This window comes from Amblyraja radiata, chromosome 8 (assembly GCF_010909765.2).
Source record: "Amblyraja radiata isolate CabotCenter1 chromosome 8, sAmbRad1.1.pri, whole genome shotgun sequence".
Lineage (NCBI taxonomy): Eukaryota > Metazoa > Chordata > Chondrichthyes > Rajiformes > Rajidae > Amblyraja > Amblyraja radiata.
In genome coordinates, this window is record NC_045963.1 from 79,269,765 (window position 1) to 79,292,310 (window position 22,546).

Below are 22,546 nucleotides of genomic sequence, written 5' to 3' on the forward strand. Positions count from 1 at the left end.
ATCCCACAGTAACAACCTCCCCACCATCACACACCCACCTGGCTGTCTGTTTCTGATCACGCAGTTAAATCCCACTCCTAACTAAAAGGTGTGCTCTGTACAGTTTAATGTGAAAGCACCTCATGCCACATGCATAGACTTAACCATCTTACCTGTGGGTCTCCTCCATCACCAGCAGGGTCCCCTTGAAAATACACAACACATTATTCTCCTTCAACCTACGCCACTTCAGAGAGTGTGATACAAAGTAAATGACTTTAATACAGATTACAACATGCATATATTTAAAATGTGCATACATTAAATAAAATGAAAACAAACATTCCATTATTAGCGGTGACATTTCATGCAGCGAATATATAATTATTCTGCTATTATTTTAAAAAACTGATCAATAAAATTACATATAAAATATTAGAGGGCGTAAAAACTGGGGCCATTTTAAAGGATTGAATCCTAACTAATGAATGGTTAAATATATTGCTACCACATTTTCTTAGAGTAGCAAATGTTCCCAATTCTCAGTTGACTTCATTCTTGCATCTGCTTACCGCAGGAATGTAAGATGGCGGTGGAAAGGTGGCAACTCTTGTGTATTGCCTCAGAGTAATGTACTCGTCTTATGTTTGTGTTTACAAATACACAGGACTAGATGTTAAAAGTCCAAAGTGCCAAATATCAATTTACTCCCGATGGTGATGGGAGCCTTCTGCACTCACCTATGCTTCTCCGATGTAGAGAAAGGCTAGGCAGACACGTCATTGGGGTTATCAAGTGGGCACCTACTTTCATCGACGTTTCGCTGATTGAACCCACGACGTCTCCAGTAGGCTCAGCGTCCCAGAACCACCCCCCTCTGCATCTGTCTAGTTGGTTATTTGGGAGACCAAATGGGGTCTCTCCTCTTCAGCCAGAGCCACTGGCTATTCCGCTCTGCCACCCGTGATCTTTCTTTGATGGCCTTGCGTAGGGCTTGTCCGCTAATCCCCAGGTCCTTCATCAGTATTTAAGTACGTTTGTGCTGGTACAGTAAGGTTTTACTGAATGTATGTAAATGATGAATTTCACTGTACCCGCTACGTGACAATAAAGGACATGCATTGTATAGCGGTCAATGTCTTTACCTGCCCGGGCCCAGGCCAAGGGATCCAACAAGCCTGAGGCCTGTGTGTTGTACTCCAGCTCACTCTCTGTCTCACCTCTCAGGACTTGGCACAAAGACCTGAAGGGAGGAGATTGGAAATTAGCTCGCACGTCAGTCAATCTTGATTGCAAATACATCAGCAGCACACACAATAATTCTTGCAACTGTTCAGGAGGTGCTTGGTCACGCTGCACTGGAGCTTAGTGGATTCATCTTTCAAGCAACCAAGGGTTTTGTCTGTGGAAAACTGGTTTGAAGATTTACCTGTTACAATCCTCATAAAAAAACAATTTTGTGAAACATCAACCGGGGGTCCGGTGACTATCAGCAAATGTCAGCCCACTGCTGCCTGTAAGAAATCTAAACTCCCCATCCTTCACCTCAGGACTGAACACTCAATGCCATGCCTTAGGGTTAAACCTCAACCACGTTCCAACATTAATCCCACGTTCCTGCTATCTGTAATATTATACAAAACAAGGCAGTACTCAACACAGACACATTACCAGTTACTTCTGGAACTACCAACTGGTCTAAATCACACAGCACCACTAGTTAGACCTGTACTCCCTTAGGCAGGAGGGTGAGGAGAACTGTGTTAGGCCAACAAAACTACAGGGCACTCATGGGATGGTGTAGCAAGCTGAACGAGGACATAGAACTGTACAGCACAGGAACAGGCTCCTCTTCACCAAAGATGCTGGAGTAACTCAGCGGGACAGACAGGAATGGAGAGAAGGAATGGGGGACGTTTGTGGTTGAGACCCTTCATCAGACTCCATTGTGTGTGCAGTACATGATCCCAGTTTAAAGTGATCTCATCTGCCTGCTCATGATCAGTATCCCTCTATTCCCTGCACTTTCAAGTACCATCTAAGATTTAGTGTCAAAGAACTAAACAGGGATTCAGTGACTTTAAATAAAAACTCTGCCTTTCAAAGACTAGCCTCATGATTAGTTTATTACGATGCTTCAATGTGTTCATTTTTGACACATCTTCCACACAGTGATTTGAGAAGGCGTTCAGTTTAAAGGATATGTTTCTAAATGTCTATATGTTTATAATCACACCCTATAATGCTCCTCAATGCTAGGACTTCACAGTCAATATCCAGCGCTAACAAGGAAAATTCAAAGATGCTATTCACACTCGTTGACGTTTGAAGATTTGAAGAAATTCTACAATGAACATTTCTGTGACCTGATAGATATCATGCATTTATAAAAAGGGTTTAAACACAAAATGATTAGGCAATGAAGTTAGAAATGGCAGAAAGTGCTGGATCTGCGATGCTGCCTGACCTCCTGAGTTACTCCAGCACTTTATGCATTAACCAGCATCTGCAGTTCTTTGTTTCTTCATTGTCCTGTTGTAATTAGTCTGATATTAACAATCAGTACTTAGTGCAGTCAGTGTTTAAAATCTGAAGCTAGAGAGGGCATGTTGTGACTGTTGGCAGAACAATCTCCCTCCAGGGATGAATAAAGTTTTATTGTGTTGTATTATATCGTATCGTAGAATGACGTGCTGCATACAAAGTATGGCAGACCCCAGTTCAGTGTAAGAACTCAAATTTGTGTACAATAAACTGAGGTAGTTGTCAGACACAGGCTGCCTGGTAATCGATAAGATGCAAAGAGAGGCTTCAGAAGAGTTACAGTCAATGAACAAGGTGTCCAGCTGGCTATCAAGTCAAGGGTTAAGTGAGCAGCAATGCTGAGCACCAGCTGCATGAATTGCCAACACGTACGACCTACTCCAGGACCTCAGAGCAGTGAAGACGAACCATGACTCTGGTCACCGCAAAATACTCCAAATCTATCGGGGGAATAAGTGAAGCAAAATGTGCAACCCTCCATGGCTGATGTCCCCAGCCATCTAGTGGACTTGGAGCGGATCACTCACACACCCCCATCTAACAACCCCCCAGCCTGTGGGGACGTGCCCTTGGATTCTGCAGCCACCTCAGGACCCACAGAGGCCTAGGGCATCTTCCAGTCCACCTAAGAAACAGTGAAAAGATTCAAAGGAAAACCAGATAAACACTAAGGGGATGAATAGAATGATCAAAGAGAGAAATAGAGGCTGAGCCAAAGAATAGATTCAGGGCCACAAAAGACAAATTTAGTTTTGTTGTAATATAAAGAGTTATGGTGATGAGACATTACACTGGAAATGTCAGAAGAAACATAGAAAATAGGTGCAGGAGGAGGCCATTCGGCCCTTCGAGCCAGCACCGCCATTCATTGCGATCATGGTTGATCGTCCCCTATCAATAACCCGTGCCTGCCTTCTCCCCATATCCCTTGACTCCACTAGCCCCTAGAGCTCTATCTAACTCTCTCTCAAATCCATCCAGTGACTTGGCCTCCACTGCCCTCTGTGGCAGGGAATTCCACAAATTCACAACTCTCTGGGTGAAAACGTTTTTTCTCACCTCAATTCTAAATGGCCTCCCCTTTATGCTAAGACTGTGGCCCCTGGTTCTGGACTTGCCCCACATAGGGAACATTTTTCCTGCATCTAGCTTGTTCAGTCCTTTTATAATTTTATATGTTTCTATAAGATCTCCCCTCATCCTTTCTAAACTCGAGTGAATGCAAGCCTAGTCTTTTAAATCTTTCCTCATATGACAGTCCCGCCATCCCAGGGATCAATCTCGTGAACCTACGCTGCACTGCCTCAATCACAGGGATGTCCTTCCTCAAATTAGGAGACCAAAACTGTACACAATACTCCAGATGTGGTCTTACCAGAGCCCTATACAACTGCAGAAGAACCTATTTACTCCTATACTGAAATCCACTTGTTATGAAGGCCAACACTCCATTAGCTTTCTTCACTGCCTGCTGTACCTGCACGCCAACTTTCAGTGACCGGTGTACAAGGACACCCAGGTCTCGCTGTACCTCCCCCTTACCTAACCTAACCCCATTCACATAATAATCTGCCCCCTTGTTTTTGCCACCAAAGTGGATAACCTCACATTTATCTATATTATACTGCATCTGCCCACTCACTCAACCTGTCCAGGTCACCCTGCAACCTCTTAACATCCTCTTCACAGTTCACACTGCCAACCAGCTTTGTGTCATCCGCAAACTTGCTAGTGTTGCTCCTAATTCCCTCTTCCAAATCATTAATATATATGGTAAACAGTTGCGGCCCCAACACCGAGCCTTGCGGCACTCCACTCGCCACTGCCTGCCATTCTGAAAAGGACCCGTCACTCCTACTCTTTGCTTCCTGTCTGCCAACTAATTTAACATGTCAACACCCTACCCCCAATACCATGTGCTCTGATTTTAGTCACCAGTCTCCCGTGCGGGACCTTATCAAAGACTTTATGAAAGTCCAGATACACTACATCCACTGGCTCCCCTTCATCCATTTTACTTGTCACATCCTCAAAACATTCCAGAAGATTAGTCAAGCATGATTTCCCTTTCATAAATCTATGTTGACTTGGACTAATCCATTTACTGCTATCCAAATGCCCCATTATTACCTCTTTAATGATTGACTCCAGCATCTTTCCCACCATCTCTTGGACCCACAATACCTCAACTCTGATCAAGAAGGCTCACCAGCGTCTCTTCTTCCTGAGGAGACTGAAGAAGGTCCATCTGTCTCCTCAGATCCTGGTGAACTTCTACCGCTGCACCATCGAGAGCATCCTTACCAACTGTATCACAGTATGGTCTGGCAACTGCTCTGTCTCCGACCGGAAGGCATTGCAGAGGGTGGTGAAAATTGCCCAACGCATCACCGGTTCCTCGCTCCCCTCCATTGAGTCTGTCCAAAGCAAGCGTTGTCTGCGGAGGGCGCTCAGCATCGCCAGGGACTGCTCTCACCCCAACCATGGACTGTTTCAACCTCCTACCATCCGGGAGGCGCTACAGGTCTCTCCATTGCCGGACCAGCAGGTCCAGGAACAGCTTCTTCCCGGCGGCTGTCACTCTACTCAACAACGTACCTCGGTGACTGCCAATCACCCCCCCCCCCCCCCCCGGACACTCCTCCCACAGGAAAAACACTATGTCTGTATATATGCTAATGTAAATATTTATTCAAATCATATGCTATGTCGCTCTTCCAGGGAGATGCTAAATGCATTTTGTTGTCTCTGTACTGTACACGGACAATGACAATTAAAGTTGAATCTGAATCTGAATCTGAATCTAACTGGTCTGTAATTCCCTGTTTTCTCTCTTGCTCCTTTCTTGAAAAGTGGGATGACATTAGCTATCCTCCAATCCACAGGAACTGATCCTGAATCTATTGAACATTGGAAAATTATCACCAATGCGTCCACTATTTCTAGAGCCACCTCCCTGCGGACCTTGGGATGCAGACCATCAGACCCAGGGGATTTATCATCCTTCAGTCCCATTAGCCTACCCAATACTATTTCTCGCCTAATGAAAATTTCTTTCATTTCCCACACCACTTAGATCCTCTGTCCTCCAATACTTCTGGGAGATTGTTTGTGTTTTCCTTAGTGAAGACAGATCCAAAGTACCTGTTCAACTCTCCTGCCATTTCCTTGTTCCCCACAATAATTTCACCCGTATCTGCCTTCAAGGGACCCACATTTGACTTTGCTACTCTTTTTCCCTTAACATATCTAAAGAGGCTTTTACTGTCCTTCTTTATATTCCTGGCCAGCTTCCTCTCGTACTTCATCTTTTCAGCCCGTATTGCTCTTTTTGTTTCCTTCTGTTGTCCTATGAAAGTTTCCCAATCCTCTGGCTTCCGGCTACTCTTTGCTGTGTTATACATCTTTTCTTTTGGTTTTATTCTATCCCTAACTTCTCTTGTCAGCCACGGTTGCCTCCTACTCCCCTTAGAATCTTTCTTCCTTTATGGAATGAAATGATCCTGCTCAGAAATGCCCAGAAATTCCTGCCATTGCTGTTCCACCGTGATTCCTGCTAGGATCCCTTTCCATCTACCTTGGCCAGCTCCTCCCTCATGCCTTCATAGTCCCCTTTGTTCAACTTGTTGCCAGAGTTAGATCAGCCTGGGTCTTATTCAGCGATGGACTAGACGCCAGGGACACACGCCTCAAGCAAGCTACTTCTTAGCTTCTTATGCAATAGGTCCAGACAATGAAAGGACCTTCATTGGTCTTTTCCAAAGTGTGGAACAAAAGCACTGTTTTCAACCAAATTGTCTGTTTCTGGGATGCAAAAACGCTGTATAATGTCACGAGCATCAAAATACACGCACTCCAAACTGTTTAACGAGCAAAACATCTCACCAGATGCAAACAATATTGGACACCGCCAGGTACATTTAGTTTAGTTTACAATTGTCATGTGTCTGATGTCCAGTGAAAAGCTTTTGTTTGCGTGCTGTTCAGTCAGAGAAAATACTATATATGTCCTTGACAGTGCACAGATGAAGCATAAAGTGCACAACATTCTGTGTGGCTGCAGTATATCGCCACATGTAAACATACTTTGTACTTCACAAGTGTCAGAGTAGACACACGCTGACTAAGTTATAATTATATATGTTAGTGATCTGTAATTTCACCTGCTGTGGGGGCTGTTCTGTGCTGAAAGCTGCGTTAAATAGCTGCCGCTACCAGCCGAGCCAGGAGAACCATGCCCACTCTTTGGTCTTTCAACTTCCACTGAAGTCGGCGGAAACTCAGCACCATCCCTTCTCAAAGCTTCTCCACCCTGCGGGCAGTCTTGAGAATCTGTAAATTAGAGGAGAATCTCACATTAACAAAAGATTAATGTAACTTTTAATTTAAACAAAAAAACATAGAAAATAGGTGCAGGAGGAGGTCATTCGGCCCTTCGAGCCAGCACCACCATTCATTGTGATCATGGCTGATCGTCCCCTATCAATAACCCGTGCCTGCCTTCTCCCCATATCCCTTGACTCCACTAGCCCCTAGAGCTCTATCTAGCTCTCTCTTAAATCCAACCAGTGATTTGGCCTCCACTGCCCTCTGTGGCAGGGAATTCCACAAATTCACAACTCTCTGGGTGAAAAAGTTTTTTCTCACCTCAGTCTTAAATTACCTCCCCTTTATTCTAAGACTGTGGCCCCTGGTTCTGGACTCGCCCAACATTGGGAACATTTTTCCTGCATCTAGCTTGTCCAGTCCTTTTATAAGTTTCTATAAGAACCCCCCTCATCCTTCTAAACTCCAGTGAATACAAGCCTAACTCCAGTGAATTTAAAGCACAACTATGAAGAGAAAAAAATTAAGGGAGAGGGAAATAAAGAGTTAAGTGAAACCTTTTATTAAAACTGCTACCTATGGAAGCATAGCAATAGCACACTTTAATCCTGAGCACACGCTGAGGAAGGAATGGGCAGGTGGGGAATGGAAGAACAAAGAGGGGCATCTGAATACAAGTGAGGGCAGGGACGTTAAATAAATAGCTGAATCATGAACGTATCCTGTATGTCAAAAGTGGGGTAAATACAGTGTGAATAATGTTAAATTGTTGAACTCGATGCTCAGTTCAAAGGCTGTGATATGCCAAACTGAAAGCCGAGATGCCATTGGTCAAACCTCTGTTGTGGATCTCATAGGAAGACCAGTTTCAGTTTCAGTTTAGTTAATTGTCACGTGTACCGAGGTACAGTGAAAAGCTTTTGTTGCGCCCTAACCAGTCAGTGGAAAGACAATACATGATTACAATCGAGCCGTTCACAGTGTACAGCTACATGATAAGGGAATAATGTTTAGTGCAAGGTAAAGCCATCAAAGATAGTCTGAGGGTCACCAATGAGGTAGATAGTAGTTCAGCACTGCTCACTAGTTGTGGTAGGATGGTTCAGTTGCCTGAAAACTGCTGGGAAGAAACTGTCCCGAATCTGGAGGTAGACAAAACGTCTAGACCCGAAACGTCTAGTCTGAAGAAGGGTCTCGACCCGAAAGGTCACCTATTCCTTCGCTCCATAGATGTTGCCTCACCCGCTGAGTTACTCTAGCATTTTTGTCTACCTGCGATTTTTCCAGCATCTGCAGTTCTTTCTTAAACTGAATCTGGAGGTGTGCCTTTTCACAATTCTATACCTTTTGCCTGATGGGAGAGGGGAGGGAATGGCCAGGATGCGACTGGTCCTTAATTATGCTGCTGGCCTTGCCGAGGCAGCGTGAGGTGTAGATGGAGTCAATGGAGAGGAGGTTGGTTTGTGTGATGGTCTGGGCTGTGTCCACAATTTGCTGCAATTTCTTGCGGTCTTGGATGGAGCTGTTCCCAAACCAAGCCGTGATGCATCCCGATAAAATGCTTTCTACGCCTGATCTGCATAGAATTTGCATCTATTGAAATGATGAGAACAGAGTGGGAGTGAGCTGAAGATCAAAATAGGAATCAACCTGACACTCAGTCATGCATGTTACCCAGGTACAGTGTAGGTCAAGTAAGTAAGTAAGTTTATTGGCCAAGTATTCACATACAAGGAATTTGCCTTGGTGCTCTGCCCACAAGTAACAACATGACATACAGTTATGAATGACTCAGAAAACACTAAACATTAATAATAATAAAACATTAATGATAAAACACCATTGAAAAAACATTAATGACAAAACACCATTGAAATCATTGTTCAATTGGCATTTGGTCTCTAACTTAGAACAGATCATATATTGAGCAATGAATGCAGTAGATTTCAACCACAACTTTAGTCCTCAACGTTTTTGGACTACAAATGGCATATTCTGGAAACAGCTGAAACTGTAAAAATACTTTAAATTTTTCTTCAACTAAGTGTTAAGTGTAAATTGTGCTAAGTGTAAACTGACAACATTGATTTCCCTTCAGATCGAGTGATTCACATATTAAGACAAGAAATAGACTCGGTGACAATGCCTTGAGGTGCTACATTATTACAGCTGAGACACAGTGTTCAGTAACTATAACTGTATTAAACTTTTCATTCTTTCTCTGTAATCTTAAAAGCTGTTTCCAAAATGTAAATTCTTTTGAGGAGAATTTTTAAATATAGAAAAACGGTTATTACAGATTTATATGAAGACAAAACATGTATAAGCCATTATTTTATTGCACATCAATGGCATTAATTCCTTTGGACAGAATTAGTTTTAGCTGTATCATGTATTAGCATGGCAGTGGCCTAATGGCATTCCTATTCTAAAAGGTGTTTTGTCAACTTTCTAAAATGCATGAAAGTTGTTCAACCAAAGCAGGCATAATTTGGCACCAATGCCAGGAGCAGTTGCAATCAAGAGTTGCAGGTTCAAGTTGCTCTGGGTGATTGATGCAGGCAGTGGCAGAGATACCAAGTGGGCTCAGACTTGGTGTGAGGATCCTGCTCCTGGTCGCCCTCTAGTGGCACTCTCCCCTCCTGCTGCAAGTCCATGTACCTGGCTGATGCCTGAATAAACTGCAGACACACAATAATCTATCACACACACACACATGAAGAATGGCCATTTACGTCCAGTCCAGATGTCCACATAAACAAACTGCTTGAATTAGTCCGTAGTGTCAGGGAGAAAAGAAGGATAACAAATTCTGGCCAAAGGAAAGGAATGAATAAAAAAACAAAATGAAGCTAAGAGTTAACAGTTAAAGTTTTTCAGCAACTTCTTGGGATTCCACTGGAAGTAGAGTCTCGGTTTTGCAATAGTAACCTCAAACCCAGAGAGGAGACATGGGTTTGCAGAGTCACTCCCACAAGCAGCTGTAAGCAATGACATTTTACCTGCCCTGGGATTGCCATAGTGGGACAAGTATTGAACTCCCCAGCACTGATATTCCTTATCTCAGTACGTGCATGCTGCAGCAACAAGGAATAAATGATCAAATCAGAAATGCCACAATTAGGTTTCATTCCCCAACTAGCTTCTCATGCACAACAAACATACGACTGGTGAAATTCAAAATACTTTGCATGCTGAAATTCCAAAAGTCAGAACAGCTTCAGGATCAAGTCACACTACAAGGATGCCCTGCGCACTTCATTGCTTGTAGAGTGCTTTGGGATAAATTGAATAGAGTAAAGAGGCACGACAGAAGGGAAGAATACTTCCTGTGGAACTATTTTGTTACGGCACCTCTCTTAAGCAGTTTTGTCAGGCATTTGGGAAAACACCCCAAATGATTAAATGGACAAATGATTAAATGTAGTCAGAGTCACACGTCCTTCAGCCCAACTCATTAAATGCTGACTATGATGTCTATTTAAGGTTAATCCCATTTGCCTGCATTAGAAACATAGAAAATAGGTGCAGGAGTAGGCCATTCGGCCCTTCGAGCCTGCACCGCCATTCAATATGATCATGGCTGATCATCCAACTCAGTATCCTGTACCTGCCTTCTCTCCATACCCCCTGATACCTTTAGCCACAAGGACCACATCTAACTCCCTCTTAAATATAGCCAATGAACTGGCCCCAACTACCTTCTGTGGCAGAGAATTCCAGAGATTCACCACTGTGTGTGAAAAATATTTTTCTCATCTCGGTCCTAAAAGACTTCCCCCTTATCCTTAAACTGTGACCCCTGTGACTCCCCCAACATCGGGAACAATCTTCCTGCATCTAGCCTGTCCAACCCCTTAAGAATTTGTAAGTTTCTATAATATCCCCCCTCAATCTTCTAAATTCTAGCGAGTACAAGCCGAGTCTATCCAGTCTTTCTTCATATGAAAGTCCTGACATCCCAGGAATCAGTCTGGTGAACCTTCTCTGTACTCCCTCTATGGCAAGAATGTCTTTCCTCAGATTAGGAGACCAAAACTGTACGCAATACTCCAGGTGTGGTCTCACCAAGACCCTGTACAACTGCAGTAGAACCTCCCTGCTCCTATACTCAAATCCTTTTGCTGAATGCTAACATACCATTCGCTTTCTTCACTGCCTGCTGCACCTGCATGCCTACTTTTAATGACTGGTGTACCATGACACCCAGATCTCGTTGCATCTCCCCTTTTCCTAATCGGACACCAATAATTCCTAATTAGGCCCATATCCCTCTCAACATTTCCTATCCAAGCATCTTCTAAACACTGCGATTGTACCTGCCTCTACCACTTCCTCTGGCAGCTTGTTTCATATAAACCACTACACTCTCCATGAAAAACTTGCTTCTGACATCTCCTTTAAATGTCCCCGCTCTCACCTTTAATCTATGCCCTCTAGTTTAGACTCCTCCACCTTTGGAAAATGATTGGGGCTGTCAACCCTATCTCTGGCCCTCTGTAAGATGTCCCATCAACATCCTGTGGATTGAGCTGTGGTATCCACCAGTCCCTGTGCCGAGGGTGTTGTCTGTCGGTGCCCAGTGGCTGATTTGTGGAGCTGACCACGGCAATTCAACCATTTAAATATTCCAATAAAAGTATATCTAAATGTACTACTTATTGATAAATTAATTGACATCACATTGCCTATCCAGATACCTATACCAATATTAATACTTCAGCACATTTGGAATGCCCCTCTTGATATCAAATCCAACAGCAGTAGAAAAAGTCAGTTCAGGATACCTGAGATTGAGCAAATCACACTTTATTTCACTTTGATCTTTGTGGCCTCTCAACATCCTTGCTCAAGTACAATAGGTATATCTCCCTCAATCTCCTTTTTAAAAAAAAAATTATTTTCTTTCTCTCTCTTTCTCTATTTCTTCTTTTCTCTATCTTTCTTCTCTCCATTCTTCTGTACCTTTTTGTTTACTTCTGTCTTCTTTCGGGCTAGCTTTATATCTCACATAGAAACATAGAAAATAGGTGCAGGAGTAGGCCATTCGGCCCTTCGAGCCTGCACCGCCATTCAATATGATCATGGCTGATCATCCTACTCAGTATCCTGTACCTCACGCACCAATCTCTGATAATTTCTCTTTTTCTACTCTTTTCTTCCTTACTCCTGTTTTATTGTTAAATTAAAAATAAGAAGTTGTACATGAAATGTACCATGTCAATATGTATTAGGTACTTTGGTACCACATTATTGTACTTACTTCTAACAAAAAATAAAAATTTAAAAAAAAAGTACACTCACAACATGTTGCATTGATGTAGGTATGTTACAATACTTACCTTCAGCGGCGCTGCAATTCTGCCACTGGCCATGTGCGCGATTTTGGCGCGTTTGAGGGAGGGGGGGGGGGTTAAAACGCGTTTTTTTTCTTACCTTGTCCTGGATTATATTTGGTTGGAGTGCAAGCTTTTGTTGAAGAATCGTTCCGACGGGCGTTCTGTCTATTATTTTTTTTTAAATCGCCCGACTCGTTCAGCGCTGGAGTGATTTTAAAATCAGCTTCTAAAGCCGTCAACGCCGACAACGGGGACGGATTTCATGTAGGTGACAGGTAAAAGAAAGCGGTTTATTTTTATGTATAAAAGTGGTCCTTAAGATACCTTTAGTTCATATTTTAAGTTGCGAAACGGTGATTTAGTCCCCATACCAACGGGCAGTGTTTTCCATGCTGATATGGGGATCTAAAACATTGCAAACTGCAACGTTCCAAATGGTCGCGTTCCAGAAAAACCCACTCGCAAGTTGATTTAAATGGCCATTAATTTACAGGTATAAAACCTTCCATTTGGCCTATAAATCCATGACAATGAGATTTAAAAATTATGATATATTGTGAATTATTGTGTGAATGTTATTTGGACACTTAGGCTATTTAAAAATGTTAATCTACTCTTAAGAAATTGATAGATGTTTAGATCTAGTAATTGAATTTTGTAACTAGCTACAATTAGGTAACTAACTAATTATATGCTTTAATTTCAAGTCATCTAAGTAAGATTGATTCATATTTGTTTCAGAATGCTTCAATCTATAATAACTGAACATTTCTTTTAGTTCTCTTAATGTTTAAGAAAGTTATGGCCATTTGACTGTCCTTGATCACAGCTTTTGTGTTAAGTCAATGGAAAATCAATAGGGAACAAGTTCCGAGTATGAAAATGGCCATAACCTTTTAAATACTGAAGATATGAATGTGAATTAACTGACAAATTAAACTTCTTTTTATGCGTTATCTGATGGGATAAATTACAGACTTGATTTATTTAATCTCAAAATGTTGTAACATTGCTAATTGATGGTATTCAACCTGTCCAAATGCATCAGGAATAAGGAACGACAAAGCAAAGTTATTCATCAAATTTGGGGAATTCTGATACAAGTTTTATTTTTAGATTTAATTGGCTGTTTCAGTTCCAGACGTTCATTTGTGGAAAATGATAAATGGGATCACAGCTCTCAAAGAAGCAAGATTGAATTACAGCCCAAAGTCAGAGGATCAGTGTAGATAGCACGGAAACAGGCCCTTTGGCCCAACCTGTCCATGCCAACAGGCGCTAGTCCCATTTGGCCCATATTTCTCTAAAGCTTTTTAATCCGTGTACCTGTCCAAATGTATTTTAACAGATAACAGGAAGCACATTATACCGAGTGCTTCAGAATGCCCTTGTTTGCTCTGATCATCACAAAGAGCTCCATCTAGTGACCTGCCCCTTGGGAAAATAATGAAAGGCACCACATGCATTCCATTTGTCACCTGCTTGACTGAAGGAGATTTCTAAATTATGCCTTTATTGACAATAACATCACAGGTACTTTCTGCCCAATTACTTTGAAATAAATCTTAACCTTGAAAGGAGAGAACTAGAACAAAGCACTTTAATACCCCCCCCACACACACAAATGTTGAATAAAATGTTTTACATTGTTTTAATTAAAGAAAGTGCAGAAAAGAGAAGCTGCTGATTGGGTTAAATGAACACAGAATTCCCATTCGATGATGCAAGCTACAAGACAGAAACTGACTGGTGCTTGCCAATGAGGACAAAAAACTAGTACTGTATATTATATATGATGCTGTACTTTCCTATAAAGGGTGGGGAAATTATTAGCCTGCGAAAGATGGATCAAGTAATTTCACACCACACAGAACATTAGTTTCCAAGGTTTGAACTACTGCCTGTGCTGTTGGCTGAGCATGTTTACCTGCCTGTTATGGCAGAGACACCTCAAATAAAAACTTTGCTGATCTTGTATGAATTCATAAAATCAGCCAATTTGATCAGTTGGGATTCTTACTGACAAAATGCCTTAAGAAGTAAGTAAGTAAGTATTCACATACAAGGAATTTGCCTTGGTGCTCCGCCCACAAGTAACAACATGACATACAATGACAGTTACGAATGACTCAGAAAACACTAAACATTAATAATAATAAAACATTCATGATAAAACACCATTGATCAAGCATGTGAACCAACAAAATACCAGATCAAAGGGAGGCTACAGATTTTTGGCTGTTTAGAGCAACTACTCGTGGATAAAAACTGTTTTTATGTCTGGCTGTGGCAACTTTGACAGTCCGAAGTTGCCTTCCAGAGGGAAGTGATTCAAAGAGTTTGTGGCCAGGGTGAGAGGGGTCAGAGATGATCTTGCCCGCTCGCTTCCTGGCCCTTGCAGTGTACAGTTCATCAATGGAGGGAAGGTTGCAGCCAATAACCTTCTCAGTTGATCGGACGATTCGCTGCAGCCTCCGGATGTCGTGCTTGGTGGCCGAGCCAAACCAGACCATGATGGAGAAGGTGAGAACAGACTCTACGATGGCCGTGTAGAATTGGACCATCATTGCCTGTGGCAGATTGTGTTTCCTCAGCTGCCGCAGGAAGTACATCCTCTGTTGTGCCTTTTTGACTGTGGAGTCGATGGTAGCCCCCCACTTAAGGTCCTTGGATATGATGGTTCCCAGGAACTTAAAAGACTCCCCAGATGTGACTGTGGTGTTGTTGATGGTGAGTGGGGTGAGGGGAGGGGGTGCTCTCTTAAAGTCTACAATCAATTCCACTGTCTTAAGAGCATTGAGCTCCAGGTTGTTGCGATGGCACCAGGACGCCAGCTGTGACACTTCCTGTCTGTAGGCAGATTCCTCTCCATCCTGGATCAGTCCAATCAGGGTTGTGTCGTCCGCAAACTTGAGAAGCTTGACAAAGGTGTCTGTGGAGGTGCAGTCGTGGTGTGGAGAGAGTAGAGGAGGAGAGAGTACGCAGCCTTGCGGTGCTCCTATGCTGAGTGTCTGCAGGTCCGAGATGTGCTTTCCCAGCCTCACATGCTGCTTCCTGTCTGTCAGGAAGCTGGTGATCCACTGACAGAGGGGTTCAGGCACAGTCAACTCGGAAACTTTGGAGTGTAGTAGCTCTGGTACAATGGTGTTGAATGCAGAGCTAAAATCAACAAACAGGATCCTCGCAATGGTCCCCTGGCGGTCTAAGTGTTGTAGGATGAAGTGCAGGCCCAGGTTGACTGCATCATCCACAGATCTATTGGCCCGATATGCAAACTGCATCGGGTCCAGCAGGGGGATCGTGATATCTTTCAGCTTGGCCAGCGCAAGCCTTTCGAGTGTCTTCATGACTACAGAGGTCAGTGCGACAGGCCTGTAGTCATTAAGACAAGTAATCCTTGCCTTTTGAGTACAAGGACAATAGTGGAGACTTTGTCATGTTTGGGACAGTACATGTTTGCATGGACTGGTTAAAAATGTCTGTATAGACCGGTGTCAGCTGTTTGGCACAGAGCTTAAGAGTAGAGGGGGAAACATTGTCAGGTCCTGGAGATTTCCGGCTTTTCTGAACATGGCAGATTGGAAAGTGGGATGATTTGCAGACTCCTCATCATTAACTCCATCTACACTTCAAGCTGCCTTGGAAAAGGAGCCAACATCATTCAAAACTTGTCCCACCCCAGTCACTCCTTCTTCTCCCCACTCCCGCCCGGCAGAAGGTACAGAAGCTTGAAAGTGTGCACCACCAGACTCAGGAACAGCTTCTTCCCCTCTGTTATCAGGCTTCTGAACGGTCCTTCCATAAGCTAGGGTACTGTCCGATTCACCTCTACTCCATTGCGGACATTATCTCTGGAACTGATGCGCTACAATGCACTCTGCATCTTCCCCTCTGCTCTGCCTTTTGTCCTTGAGTTTGACGATTGTATTTATGTCTGGTATATCTGATCTAATAGCATGCAGAACAAAGTTTTCCACCGTACCTCGCTACACGTGACAATACTAAACCTAAACCTAAACCGCTTGGCTGAAACCCCACGTGCATAGAAACTGGTCTTCATATTGGTAACAATAAACAAGCAACATAATAGTGGACATGAACTGTGCAATGCCTCTGAAAATAGATTCATCTGCAGTGAATGGAATGGAATTTCAGACGGGTTCAGCAAACAGATGCCACCTTATTGCAACTGATCCAAGGATCATTTAATCTCCACAGGACCATGTCCAAATTAAAGTGCTAACGCATGCTGTAAAAGATAATTAAACTGAATTAAATGCACAAAACTAAATTCTGAACCTTGGCGTATTATGTTCACCAATAAATATCTTGTCCTTGTAACCTTCAGCTGCATTTCTAAATCAATGAGTAAAGACTGATCACGTCACTTTGCCCTGTCCCAATGTTGTCCATTGTCCATTGCTATTCAACACAGTCGTTACGTCTTCGGAATGATTACTTGCTAAGTTAGCAGAAGGCTATTGGTGCCTGTAGTCCAGCTTGAGATATTGCCATAGAAAAGGAAAGATAAATAAGGGAAGAGAGTAGTCTCTGTATTTCCCACCCACTCCTGGAAACCTCAGTCAGATGACAAAATGGGGAAGGAGCATTTGGGAAGGGTATGGAGGCCATGCATTGGGGGTTCATGGAGGTCATGCATTGGGGGGTATAGAGGCCATGCATTGGGGGGGGTATAGAGGCCATGCATTTGGGGGGTATGGAGGCCATGCATTGGGGGGTATAGAGGCCATGCATTGGGGGGAGGGTATGGAGGCCATGCATTGGGGGGAGGGTATGGAGGCCATGCATTGGGGGAAGGGTATGGATGCCATGCATTGGGGGGGGGGTATGGAGGCCATGCATTGGTGGAAGGGTATGGAGGCCATGCATTGGGGGGGGGGGGTATGGAGGTCATGCATTGGGGGTATGGTGGCCATGCATTGGGGGAGGGTGTGGAGGCCATGCATTGGAGATTCATGGAGGCCATGCATTTGGGGGGCATGGAGCCTTGCATGAGTAGCGGATGAAGCATACCACCCTTGCTGGAAGATATCTTACTTTAAAAAATACTCCAACCACATTTTGAAGCTAGATCTGTAATTGCTCTCACTAAATGTGACAGAGCTTGCTTAGGAAACATTCGCTAATATAATCACTGAAAAACCCATGTTGGAAAAACAAAAGAGTTGCTGCTTTACTGGTTATCTGCTAATAGGCAGAACATATGTTGTTAGGCTTATTAAAGTAAGAGATGGAGGCAAATATTTCATACATAAAGCAATTCAATAGCCTTTCCCTTTTCCTCTCATAAATGAAAATGTTAAATTCTATCCTTAGGACACCCAATGCATATCAGGTCAAAAATGGTTAATTGGAAAATTACCATTCACCAGCAGTTCAGCAATCATTTGCCGTGCTTCCTCATGCTATTACGGATAACACATTTGGAAATTATGCCAATTAAATCTGCTTTCAATATGCAGTTTGCTTAATGCAGACTTGTTCTAAGTTATGCAAGTTAGCTATGACTTAGATAGCAAGAACATACTGACATAAAACCTTTTATAGTTGAAGAATTCAATTTAAAAGAATTCCAACAGCATCATTCAAATCAAACCTTTGGGAACTCCTGCCATTATTTATATAGATAAGCCCTTTATCCACTTGATCATTATAAGGAACAATGGATTCCTTTATTCCCTTACAGCAACGGAACACTTAAGCAAACAGATTGTTGCAAGTTGGTATTGTCATTAGTATCGGTGTTTCTGTCACATGTACTGAGATGCAGTGAGAAACTTTGTTTTGCATGCTGTCCAGATAAAAACTAACGAGACACGATTACAATCAAAACCATAGACATGTTCAACATTTAGTGCACCCCGAGATATGTATTGTTACAGTAACAGAGATGGTACGGATAAAGAAAAATGTGCAAAGTCCACTATGAAAAGTCCAGGGTATACAAAAGTGCTGGAGAAACTCAGCGGGTGCAGCAGCATCTATGGAGCGAAGGAAATAGGCAACGTTTCGGGCTGCTGCACCCGCTGAGTTTCTCCAGTATTTTTGTCTACCTTCGATTTTCCAGCATCTGCAGTTCCTTCTTAAACACTATGAAAAGTCCAGATTGGGGATGGAAGGTTATTTGTAAGTTTAGAAGTTAATTAACCACAAAGACTAGGCATTTCTCTTGCATGCATCACAGGATAATATCGCCCAACCAGACACCTGAAGGATGAACTACAACAGAAAACCTGGACTGGGAGCCAGATGAGGAGTGGTGAGAATGCAGGAAATCCCACAGCTCACTGACAACCACCGTGTCTGCAGTCTTCAGTCTGTCAGGGTCATCTGCAGCCCAAGAACCCATGGATGGTAGCAATCTTGTAGAACAGTGAATGGCGGTGCTGGCTCGAAGGGCCAAACGTACTCCTGCACCTATTGTCTATGTCTAATAACTTTCCTACCACAGATGTTATAATCTATAAAACATTAGAAAATAATCTCCCTGGGATGTAGACCATCAGGCCCTGGGGATTTATCAGCCTTCAGTCCCATCAGTCTACCCAATACTATTTCTCGCCTAATGCAAATTTCTTTCAGTTCTTCTGTCTCCCTAGATCCTCTGTCCTCTAGTGCATCTGGGAGATTGTGTCTTCCTTAGTGAAGACAGAACCAAAGTACCTGTTCAACTCTTCTGCCATTTCCTTGTTCCCCATAATAAATTCACTTGTTTCTGCCTTCGAGGGACCTACATTTGTCTTAACTAATCTTTTATACACCTTTTCTTTAAGTTTTATTCCACCCCTAACTTCCCTTGTCAGCCACGGTCGCCTCTTACTCCCCTTAGAATCTTTCTTCTATTTTGGAATGAAATGATCCTGCATCTTCTGGATTATTCCCAGAAATTCCTGCCATTGCTGTTCCACTGCTATTCCTGCTAGGATCCTTTTCCAGTCGACCTTGGCCAGCTCCTCTCTCATGCCTTCATAGTCCCCTTTGTTCAACTGCAACACTGACACTTCTGATTTAACCTTCTCCCTCAAATTGCAGATTAAAACTTATCATATTATGGTCACTATCTCCTAGCGGTTCCTTTACCTTAAGTTCCCTTATTAAATCTGGTTCATTGGACAACACTAAATACAGAATTGCCTTCTCTCTGGGAGGCTCCAGTACAAGCTGCTCTGAATCCATCTCGGAGGCACTCCACAAACTCCCTTTCTTGGGGTCCAGAACCAACCTGTTTTTCCCAGTCTACCTGCATATTGAAATCTCCCGTAACCACAGTGGCATTACCTTTGTTCCATGCCAGTTTTAACTCCTGCTGCAACTTGCACCCTATATCCAGGTGACTGTTTGGGGGCTATTAGTGTCTTGTTACCTTTACAATTCCTCACTTCTATCCACAGCGACTCTACATCGTCAGTCCCTATGTCACCCCTCGCAAGGGACTGAATTCCATCCCTCGCCAACAGAGCTACCCCACCTCCTCTGCCCATCTGCCTGTCCTTTCTATGGGACGTATAACCCTGAATATTCAGTTCCCAGTCCCGATCCTCCTGTAGCCACGTCTCTGTAATCGCCACAATGTCATATCTACCAATCTTTATCTGAGCCTCAAGCTCATCCACTTTATTTCTTATACTTTGTGCATTCATATATAATACTTTTAATCCATTACTTTTCACATCGATTCCTATTTCACTTGGCCATACTCCCCTATCCATTCATGAGCTTTCTGCCCTGTCAATTCTGGTGTCTTTCTTAACTTTTCCTATACTCTCTTTCCCTTTAACTCCATCCTTGTATTTCCAATTTGTCTCCCCCCCATCCGCCCCCCCCCCCCCCCCTCCACCTTATTAAACTAAGTCTCTGCATTCCACACGGTGGGACTGAGCTCACACCTCTGCTGAACATTGCAAGATCACTTGCTGAACCAGCCTGAACACGTTGAAAAATCAGCCCCACACCAACTCACGTCTGTCATTAATCAATGTAAAGTCTCACCAAGGAATGGAGGAGTCCAGAGTTGTCAGTATCACAGGATCAAGGGAAATGGTCCAGAGTTGTACAGTATCACAGGATCAGGGGAAAGGGAGAGTCCAGAGTTGTAATGTTTTACCAGGGGTGGGATAAGGGTTGAATGTAATAAAAAGCATGATGTTGTGACATTACCAGGTATTTCACAGAGTTGTAGTTGAAGTTGTAGACCCAAAGGGCAGCATCAGATGTAGGTGTCAGACATGGCCACAGACCACTTGCTGGGGCAAGTGCACTGCACTGCTGGGGATAATGAAGCCGTCAACATTTACGCTGCACTATTGTTCTGGCCACTGACGTCCAATATCTCTGGAGTCTGTTCATTGGCTGTCTTTCACTGCAACGAAAGATTGATGCTCCGGTTTCCTCCCACATCCCAAAGATGTGCGGGTTTGTAGGTTAATCAGCCCTCTGTAAATTGCTCCTAGTGTGTAGGGAGTGGATGTGAAAGTGGGATAACATGGAACTAGTGTGAACGGGCGATGAATGGTCGGTGTGGACTGGTTGGGCCGAAGAGTCTGTTTCCAAGCTGTATCTCTCAACCAAACTAATAGATTCCTTGTGAGCATAAATAACATAGCAAGGCCAGCATGTGTGACAGCCATGTACAACTATACAATTGGGCAGCATATGGATTTAATATTGCAAATCACATCTTTAACACAAATGATTCTCAGATGAAGTCAGGACATTGCATTCTAAAGCAAGACTGTAAAATGACAATGGCCACCACTGCTGACTGCTGAGAGATCCATGCAGAGTTGCTGGATGGAGTGGAAAGCGATGGGCAACAGTTAGCACCAGCAACCCGTAAACACTGCATTCTCCACTTTCTCTCTGGTGATCTCTGCAATTCCCTACTTCAGTTACAATACTGGAAGCTGCTTCCCTGCCTATCCGGTTTAAACCAGCATCTGCAGTTCCTTCCTACACGTATCACGTTATGTTACAGTTGTACAAGACATTTGTGAGGCCACACTTGTTGAGTTTTGGTCCCACTGTTATAGGAAATATGTCATTAAGGGGGAAAGGGTGCAGAAACATTTTACGAAGCTGCTGCCAGAACTCGAAGGTCTGAGACATAGGGAGAGGTTGGGCAGCCTAGGACTTTATTCCTTGGACTGTAGGAGGCTGAGGGGTGATCTTGTAGAGATATCTTGAAGATAGACACAAAAAGCTGGAGTAACTCAGCGGGACAGGCAGCATTTCTGGAGAGAAGGAATGGGTGACGTTTCGGGTCGAGACCCTTCTTCAGAATAGTTAGGGAAAAGGGAAACGAGAGATATAGATGATGATGTGGAGAGATAAAGAACAATCAATGAAAGATATGTAAAAAGTAACAATGATAAAGGAAACAGGCCATTGTGAGGGGGGAGGGGGAGAGAGGGAGAGTGAGGGGGAGAGCGGGAGGGAGGTTAAGGGGGGGGGAGAGAGGGTGAGGGGGGAGAGAGGGATGAGGGGGAGAGAGAGTGAGGATGAGGGGGAGAGAGGGAGGATGAGGGGGAGAGAGAGAGTGACGATGAGGGGGAAGAGAGGGAGAATGAGGGGGGAGAGAGGGAGGATGAGGGGGAGTGAGGGGGAGGGAGAGAGGGGGAGGGTGAGTGGGGGAGGGTGAGTGGGGGAGAGAGGGGGAGGGTGAGTGGGGGAGAGAGGGAGGATGAGGGGGAGAGAGGGAGGATGAGGGGGAGAGAGGGAGGATGAGGGGGCGAGAGGGAGGATGAGGGGGGGAGAGGTGGTGAAGGAGAGAGAGCAGTACTAACACAGTCCTGCTTTCAGTTGTTGGGGCTCTTTGTGCAGATCCCCAGTAAAGACATGGGTCGCTGATAAACCAAATAATGAAAAACTGTCAGATTACCTCAGATTTCTAAACAGCACCAAGTTGCTGGATCCATTGTTCAACTGGGACTTTTTTTTTTTTTTAAACAACTTCTTGTTCACAGAAATATTTTCTTGTAATTGTGAAATATTTATTCCCACTTGCCTGGTAATTAGATTATAATGCTTGCCAAAAGATTCTACTGTGACAGTTATTATTGAGGGAGGGCAGCCTCTGAGGCATTGACTGGAAACAAAAAACGATGCCATTATCTTAAAGCTACAAAGATGCAGAGCCACCTGAATCCCTCAAGGCTTCCTTGTAGATTGTACTCTTCAAAGATTTGAAAACCAGAATACTTCAAACAGACTTCAGTCAACAAGGAGCCTTGTGCAAGAGACATGCCTGTGCAACATTGAAACTGTACGGCCAGACCCATCTACAGGCATTGCTGGTCAGCCTTTGATGATTTCTACATCTTACATGGTAATTGTTCAAC

At 43.6% G+C, this 22,546-nt stretch overlaps 1 protein-coding gene across 2 annotated transcripts in view; it reads right to left on the minus strand.

The window, feature by feature from the left end:
• Positions 1-22,546, minus strand: part of LOC116976427 (WD repeat containing planar cell polarity effector) — a 133,329-nt gene that overhangs the window by 5,958 nt on the left and 104,825 nt on the right. For both annotated transcript variants that reach the window (XM_033026311.1, XM_033026312.1), the window contains 3 exons: positions 6,687-6,855; positions 1,125-1,222; positions 153-184 (listed from right to left, as the gene is read on the minus strand). In XM_033026311.1, the coding sequence (XP_032882202.1) occupies positions 153-184; positions 1,125-1,222; positions 6,687-6,855 (299 nt within the window). The remainder of the gene's footprint in view (positions 1-152; positions 185-1,124; positions 1,223-6,686; positions 6,856-22,546) is intronic.